Genomic DNA, 8,207 nt, shown 5'->3' with positions numbered 1-8,207 from the left:
TGCCCGCCCGCAGGCACCGCATGCCGCGCGAGCAGTGGTGGCTGAACCTGCGGCTCATGCTGAAGATGCTGGCCCACTACCGCATCAGCATGGCCGACTACGTGTCGGGGGAGCTGGAGCACGTCACCCGGCGCACGCTGAGCATCGACAAGGGCTTCTGAGCCACGTCCGGAGCTCCTCCCCGGCTTCGTCCGTCCCACCCAGGCCGATGCAGCTCCAGGCGTTGAGACAGAGGAGCCCGGGAGCCTGTGGGCAAGAGGGCGGGTGGTGGCAGCTGTCTCTGCCCCTGCTGCAGCCAGGCCTCCCGGGCAGGTCAGTCAGACCAGCCCATGGGCCCTTCTCCCTGCTGCCCCTCCTGCCCCCAGAGTGCCTGCGGGGCCCGCCTTCTAGCCCGGGGTGTGCCCACCAAGCCCAGTGCACCCGCCAGCCTCTGAGAGGGGCTGCTGCTCGTGGACCTCACTGTGACCCTGCTGTGGCCAAGCTGGCTACTGTAGCTGACCAGTCCTTGGCACCGTTTCTATAAATAGTCATCCTGACTGTGGAACACAGTTCTTAGAACCTTCTAGGGAGGGAGGGTGGGACTGCGTGTGGCTGCCCTGGTGGATGGTAGCCCCTGCTCCCCACCTTGGACTGTAGGGCCCTCCTCTGGCCCCAGGCTGGGCGGGGCTCCGGGGACACATGCCCTTGGGGGCAGCCCTTCCTGAGCCCTGCCGGGTGACCTGAGCCCCTCCTGGGCCTGCCCTGGCTTTGAGGCTGTGTCCTGAGGGGCACAGGGGCTGCAGGCTCCCAGTCCTCACGGCACTGCCCCGGTCTCGGGAGTTTCTGGGCCTGGCCTCCAGCTTCCGAGACCCTGAACAGTTCTCCAGACTCAGTGTGGGCTGGGGGTCTCAGAAGCAGACCGGAGACAAGGCTCCACGGGCAGGTGGCTAATGGAGGCGGCATCCAGTGACTCAGTGCAATGTGCTGGGGGGTTCTGGCGCCGTAGGACGGGCCCAGCGTCCAGGGTCACGCTTCCTGAGGCAGTGAGCCTGGGCTCTGGGAGTGGGGCCCAGTGCCTGACCCAGGTTTCTGGGGGGCGTGTTCGGCAGTTTGGGGTCTCCTGGAGTGCTTCTTCCAAGCCTTTTCCCAGAGGAGAGCAAGAGACTCCATGTGGAGAGTGTCTGAGAAGAGAGGAGCTAAAAGGCCCTGGGGTGTCGAGGTTTAGCTGGACTCTTCCACCGGCGGGAGGGGTCAGAACGCCCAGGCAAAGCATCTGAACCTCAACAATGGGCTAAACAATGACAGGAGTGGTGAACTAGTGTCTAGGGACACGTGTGGGGAGGCCACACACCCGACATTCACTCCCTTATCTAATTTTCACAGTCTCTGATGAGGTGGGGCTGCTCCCCCATTGGACAGCTGGGAAATGAGGGGCTAGGAGTTCATTAGCGTTAGCCAAGGTCATCTGGCTGGGAAGGGGCAGGGGACTGCTGGCTTCACCTTTTAGTACCGTACGAGGGGGCAGTAAAGGTCTGAATAAGGCCCCAAGGGACCCCAGGTCCCACCCAGCATGGAGAAGCGACTGAGAGGGGACACCAGGCTCCGAGCAAGGTGGGAGGGGCTGAAATGGTTAGGGAGGGGCCGTGGTGGGTGTGATCCTGTAGGCTGAGGGTGCCACCAGCCCCCGCTCCCTGGGAAGATTGAGGAGACTTCTCTGGAGGAAGATGGTGGTCCTTTAACCAAGCACCTGCTGTGACCAGCCCTCCAACCCCCCAGCACTCAGTCAGCTCCAAGTGCCTGCAGGCGCCTCTGCCCAACTTGGCATTCAGTGACTTGACCCTGGAGGCCCGGAGCTCAGCATGGTGGGAGTATTTACACCATGGAAATCGGCAAATGCCCCACATCAGCCCCCTTACTCCCAGGAGGCTGTTAAACTTTTCCCAGCACCCACTGGCTTCAGTGCCCCCTCTGAACAGAGGAAGTGGGGTGGACTGCTGTAGTTCATCCTCCAACTTAGCCTGAGGGCGTCAAAGGGCCGAGAATAGAACAGGCGGCTTTGGGAGGGAAGGCGAGGAGGCGATGGTGGGGGGCCGAGGTCTGACTGGTCCGAACAGCAGTCCCTCACAGCTTGTGCCAGGACAGGGAGGCACCGGCCCGCGGGGGAGCCGTGTGGCGCCCCCTTCAGGGCATCTCTGGCGGTGCAGGTATGGTGGGCAGGGGAGGAGGGGCCTTTCCTAATTTAATGTCACCCACCAACTTGTTCTGACCGAGAGTGCTTTACGGAGAGCAGCTGGCACTCTGTCAATCACCAGAGGAGGCACACATGGGCGCCTTGTGACAGCCTTGCCTTGGCATTGACACATAGCCACTCCTCGCTGCCCACAACTCGGAGACCAAGCTCCACGTCCAGGGAACTTACACGATCACCCCACAGACAAAGCCTCCCACCTTCACCCTGGGTCTTCCACAGGTAGCGTCACAATGGCTTCTGACAATTTTAGAAGTGGCTTTAAAATGGTTTAGCGTAGTTCCGTCTTCCTGTGACGGCCCGGCCATCCAAGTGTCCCATGCTTGGGAGCTAAGCCTGTGCTGCCTGCACGTACGTCACTGGTACCCTGCATCCCTTCGACTTGCCGTCAGCGTAAGCTAACGTGAGACAGCTTACAGAGAGATGGGCCCCAGCCCCAGCCAGAGGAGAGGGCAGAGGGAACGCCAGCTCTCTCTCCTCCAGCCCGACGACACACACCAGCATGAGCTGGCCATTCTTTGTCGTGGCTCGGACACGTTCACAGCCTCACTCCTTCCGTGGGTGTGCCCTTGGTTTTTGCAGGCCTCAGGAAGGCCCCCAGACTGCAGGTTCACTGCCTGGATGCTGGGCATCGTGACGAGACCTGCCAACTCGTCACAGGGAAAACGTATTTTAGATGTGGCTTCCAGGAGGCTCTCCTCTGCCCACAGCTGCATCCCTCGTGGCTGCACCTGTGCCCCCAAATGGAAGTAATGGGGCCTGGCTAAGGTAGCCAGCATACACACCCTGCATCACAGCAGGCTATAAGACGTAAAAAGAAAAGACCATTTTCCCTCCCCACAATGACAACCACGCATCCTTAAGAGCAGGCTGGAGCTGCAGCGGGGGGTGCTGGGGGGCCTAAGACCAGCCTTCTAGAAGACTCCCCTGGCCGCTGAGAGTGCGCAAAGGGCTGAAATGGGCAGAACAGCCGTGAGCATCTCCCCATTCTGCTGAGAGAAACAGCATTTATCTTTAAAGAATTTTCCCCAGCAGTGTCATATTTGGACATGTCTGCCTACAGATCAGATTTTGGAAAAATACTTTATTAGGGAAATTGCCTTCAAAGCCTTCCAACGTAAGAAGCGCCCAGTCCAGCCGGGATCCTCGCGGTCACAGGGATGAGACTGAGGAATGGCAGCGCGAGGCACCTGGGGACTGCTGGCCTGGGCTCTTCCGCCTGGGTGGCCATCCAGGGCCTTTGTGGGAGTCGGTAGACTGCGGTGTGGCTTCCTACAGACGCGGTTCCGGTGCTGGCTCCCAGCCAAGGCCACCTCCTAGCCGAGGGCGCCTCCTAGCCGAGGGTGCAGGCAGAAGCTGCGGGCTGTAGCATGACTGTGGCATCCCATCTCCTGGATGCTTGGGGAGGACGCCAGGGGATGCACTGGGACTTACGGCAGGGAGGCTGTGCTGCTGGCGTAGTCCGGTGGCTGAGGCCCTGGGTGGGTCACTCTGTGTCCTCCTGCAGCTCCCGCCTGTGCAGGGCCTGGAGGCGGCTGCCCACCGTCTGGTGGACGACCTCCAGGCCCTCGGCATCCAGCTCTCTCAGCAGCAGCAGGATGGCGGTCAGCACATTGTTCTGGGGACAGAGGGGTCACTGAGTGACAGCCACTGGCCCAGGAACGTGGGCCGCTCCCATCCTGGGGACGAGCCACACTCACGTCATGGAGAGCAGGGAGTCTGGGGGGGTGGCGGGGGGTGGGCCTTCCAGGGAACTGAAATATGAAACACAGACTCAAAACACACTAAAAGCACACCGCAGACATTTCCATTGTGTTCACACCTGCTAACCTGCTGCCCCCCGCAGTCCCAGGTGGCCCTGTGTCCACCACCTACTTCTACAGACAAGGAAACTGAGGTGCAAGGAGGCAGCGGGGATTAGAGTGGGGCTGGGCGGCCACGTGGTGGCTGTGGGATACGCACCCTGACGTGTGCTCTTAGACACAAGTACCTGGCAGCTACACATGCGCTGCCCCTGCTGGGAGGATGCGGGAAGGGGTTTGCCACGAGGAGCCACCTGAGCCAGGTCTCCTTGTGCGTTACCAGGAGGTGAGCTGGCCCTCTCGGCCGCTCTTCTGCTCGCTCACACAGGCCAGGAAGGTCACCTCGTGGGTCCAGGTGCCGTTGGAGCAGAGTCACGGGCACCTTGTGCTCCTGTCCACCTAAGTGCCTGCACCCCCGCCTCCAGTCCCTCAAATCTCACCCCCTCCCCGTGTCCCCAGGGTGTCCTTGGCTGCTGACCCCCTCATGACCTGCCAGGCTGTGCCCCACACCCAGAGAGGAGCAGCATCTGCCCATCTCTCCTCTGCAGAAGCAGCTGTCTGGTGGGGTGGGGGGCTCACAGCCTGGTGAGCTTACTCTAATGCTGAAGGCACAGAGGTGAATCCATGTTTTCCATCCTGGATCCCCACAAGGCTGGGGGCTCTGTGGGGCCTCAGGAGCAGAGTAGAAGTGGGTAGGAATAAAGGAGGGGGCTCCAGACACCCCCAGCTGCAAAGAAGCAGAGCCCTCCTGGATAGTGCGTGCATTGGGGTTCCTCCCAGAATTTGTTAGAAAAGCGCCCAGTGGCTAAAAGCATATCACAGACCATCGAGGGGCTTGACCTGGTCACCTCATGGGGGAGGAAGATAAAGCTCTGCAGGACCGTGACTTGCCGGGGCGGGGGGGCTCACAGGCAGGGGGAGCATGGGGGGAGCCCAGGGCCCCGCGGCTGGATGGATGCTCCTGCCGGCCTCTCTCCTTCCCAACAAGCCTGGCTCAGGCTGAGGGCACATGTGTTAGCACAGCTGCCTCCCCCGGCCCCCCCTCTGTGGCCACCTCTGTCCGCTGCTCAGGTGGCCAGGGCACCTTCCAGAGCCTCAACTCTCCGAGGTGTATGCCTCCTCTCGTGAGCTCAGATTTGGATCCAGATAGGGGGCCCCCAGGGTCAGCTTCCCACTCTTCGGGGCCTGGCTTTGGTGCAACTTCCTGGAGTGTCTCAAAGCGCCCCCGTCAGATTTCCACATTCAGGGTGGAGGGGTCGGGGTGCCCGGGCACACTCACCCTGTTCTTGAGGCTGGGGGCAGCCTCCCGGGGCGGGAAGGAGGAGGGCTGGTTCCGGGCTGGCAGCCTCATGCCCAGCTGCTCTTGGACGCTGCTGCTGACGGGGGACACGCGGAGTGGGCCTGAGGGGCCTGGGGGACCAGGTCCCCGCGCCCAGGAGCACAGTGCAGACTCCCCCATCATGAAAACAGACCCCCCACTGCAGCAAATGGAAGACAACAGAACAAAGGCCGGCTTCCACGGAGTGACATGGAGGTGGGACCCTGGGCCAACTGGCTGACCGGGCACTGGGCTCAGAGGGTGAGGCAGGGTCTGGCGTCATCCTGACTTCTTTGATCCCATTCAGGGGCGGCCTCTCTGCACCCCAGCTTCCCAGCTGGAACACCTCCTGTGCAGACTGGGGTGGGAGGCACTAAACACACACATGGCCCCGTGTGGGCCCGGGGGGTTCACAGCTTGATGCTAGGTTGTTGGACTCTGGGCTCAGTGGCCTGCACTCACACACCCGTCCTGGCATACAGTCCCCTCCCAGTGTCCTCAGACCCAGAGGCCATGGGAGTCCCCAGACCACCCTTCTTTCTCGTCTCTCTTGCTGTATGATAAATATGGTTTCTTAAAAGAGACTTTTTAAAGAACGGCTGAAAAAATACACCCACATGGTTTGAAACGCAAATAATACAAGAAAGGACCTAGCAGGGCAGAAAAAGACCCACTGACTCTCCGTAGGGGAGGTGTCAGGCCGGCCCCCAACCCCCTCACCCACCATGAGCCACACCTGGCCTCATCGGCGCTGGAGCCCAGCGCATCCTGCTCGGTTTCGGCTGCAGGGTCCATAGAGCTCAGGGTGAAGGGCGCCTCGGGCCGCCCACTCTCCGTGTCTTCTCTGGCCGGGGCAGTGGTGATCTCGTCCCCCTCCCTCAGTGCTCGGGACAGCTCCTCCTCGGTCACAGCTTCGGGGTAAAGCAGAGAGAGGGGCCAGAGCGTCAGGGTGGGCTCCCTGACACTGAACTACACACCGTGGCTCCGGTCACCCCCGAGGCATTCAGTGCGGTCTGTCTGCACACGTGTACGTGTGTGTCCTCCCACCTAGGGGGCTGGCTCCCCGGGGTCAGGCGGTCGTGCCCCTCCGCGTCCCCAGCTCGTGCACTAGCTACACACGACCGCCTGGAAACTTGGATTTCAGGATTTGCTAGAAGTAAATGCTCGTAAAAACCCCCAATTAAGGCAAACGTTAATAAAAAGGGACAGACGAGACCATATTCACGCCACTTCACTGACACGTGACTCAGCTCCCCTGATGCTTATTTACCCTTCTGGAAGCAGACACCTGTCACACATATGACTGATGAGGATTAGTAACTGGCCTTCACAGAGGGCCAGTGGGCGGGCAAGGAGGAGGCGTAGCCCCCTGGGGAGTGGCTGGCGCTTCACGGACAGCGCCACGCAGCCACGCCCCTGGTGAGGTGCTTGCCTTCTGGGTGAACAAGGAGATGCAGACTGAGTCTCTGGGAGGTACCCACTCCCCCAACAGGAAGAGCACAGGCTGCAGATGGTTCAATGAGGAGTGCCCTCCCTGCTGGGGTGGGGGGAGATGGCACAGCCACTCGACTTCAAGTTCAGTCAAGGCTGCTGGGCACACACAGTCCCCGTGACCCAGCGGTCCCACCACCTGCACGCCCCGACACCACACTCCCGGCACCTGCACAAGGCTCGCCAGGGGCCCAGGGATGAGGGTTTAGAGCAGCACGGTTCTTGACAGGATAAAAACAAGAAGTGGAATCCGAGCTGCTAGCAGGAAACCATGTGCAGTGGGGGGAGCGGGCTTATGGGAACTCTCTTGGTGTACTTTGTGCACAGTTTTCTCTAAACCTACAGCTTTTCTAAACACTAAAGTTTATTCAAAGAAAAAGAAACAGCTCAAATGCCCTGACAGCGGGTGGATGACCAAGCCGTGCTGTGTTCGCATGAAGGGGCGCTCTGTGCCCGGGCAGGGTGAGGGGCAGGGCCCAGAGATGGGTGGCTCGTGGCCTGGAAGGGACGGCCAGGTGACTGAAACCACACCAACACTATTATAAGCAGAAGAAATGTTGGGAGCTCCTCCTTGAGAAGACTTTATGGAGGAGGAGACCTTTGAGATGTGTCTTGAGGAATTTGCAGAGAAGAGGAAATGTGGAGGGACAGCTTCCCAGCTCAGGTCCATGCTGGCACTGCTGTGGGTTTCAGGAGTTTGTTCTGGATGCGGTGTCGAATCTCGGGCCTCCTAGGTCCCTAGACTAACCAGCATGACAGCCCCGTGGTCTCCCACTCAGGCCCGTCCTGGCATGCCAGCAAGGCACCCGCTCTGGAATAGCATAACAGCCCCGTGGTCTCCCACCCAGGCCAGTCCCGGCACGCTGGGGAGGCACCCACTCTGGTTGTCCAATTTCTGGAGGCCGGGCAGGTTGCGCAGGACGGTCATGCGGTAGAGGTGGGGGTCGGACCCGCAGCAGGGGTTCTCGGCCAGCCACAGCACCCGCAGGCGCGGCAGGTCCTTCAGGTAGAAGAGCTCGGCCAGGCTGGGGATGCGGTTCTTGCGCAGGTAAAGCTCACTCAGGTGCTGGCACTGGCGCACGGGCTCCAGGGTTGAGACGCCGTTAACGCTGCGGGGACACTGTGGTGAGCAATGGGCATGCTGCCCAGGGCCGCCCATCACCACTGGTCTCGTTTCAACCGTAAATACCAGGGAACCACACTAGTGGGGTGTGTGAACACTTGCCTCCCTCAGAAGTAGGTCAGAGGCAGACTGTATGAGTCAAAGTCAAGGACGCCCCACCTGAGGAGGAGGACTGAGGAGGGGGCCTGAGAAGACCTCAGGAGGGGGTCTGAGGAGGGGGCCTGAGGAGAGGGCCTGAGGAAGGGG

At 60.9% G+C, this 8,207-nt stretch overlaps 2 protein-coding genes across 4 annotated transcripts in view; one reads left to right on the top strand and one right to left on the bottom strand.

The window, feature by feature from the left end:
- Window positions 1–535, top strand: part of PFKL (phosphofructokinase, liver type) — a 32,878-nt gene extending 32,343 nt beyond the window's left edge. The window contains exon 26 of the mRNA XM_004384857.2: window positions 14–535. Within this exon, the coding sequence (XP_004384914.1) occupies window positions 14–161 (148 nt within the window). The 3' untranslated portion in view covers window positions 162–535. The remainder of the gene's footprint in view (window positions 1–13) is intronic.
- Window positions 536–3,713: 3,178 nt separating this feature from the next.
- The window catches only part of CFAP410 (cilia and flagella associated protein 410), a 13,173-nt gene continuing 8,679 nt past the window's right edge, over window positions 3,714–8,207 (bottom strand). For 2 of the 3 annotated variants that reach the window (XM_023739118.1, XM_023739119.1), the window contains 5 exons: window positions 7,718–7,947; window positions 6,084–6,258; window positions 5,323–5,402; window positions 4,508–4,518; window positions 3,714–3,845 (listed from right to left, as the gene is read on the bottom strand). In XM_023739118.1, the coding sequence (XP_023594886.1) occupies window positions 3,714–3,845; window positions 4,508–4,518; window positions 5,323–5,402; window positions 6,084–6,258; window positions 7,718–7,947 (628 nt within the window). Of the gene's footprint in view, window positions 3,846–4,507; window positions 4,519–5,322; window positions 5,406–6,083; window positions 6,259–7,717; window positions 7,948–8,207 lie in introns of all 3 variants that reach the window. The other variant, XM_023739117.1, reaches the window with a different exon arrangement.

Source organism: Trichechus manatus, unplaced genomic scaffold, assembly GCF_000243295.1.
Source record: "Trichechus manatus latirostris isolate Lorelei unplaced genomic scaffold, TriManLat1.0 scaffold00128, whole genome shotgun sequence".
NCBI classification, from domain to species: domain Eukaryota; kingdom Metazoa; phylum Chordata; class Mammalia; order Sirenia; family Trichechidae; genus Trichechus; species Trichechus manatus.
The sequence above is the reverse complement of the archived record's forward strand: the minus strand, read 5'-3'. Positions and strand labels throughout refer to the sequence as shown.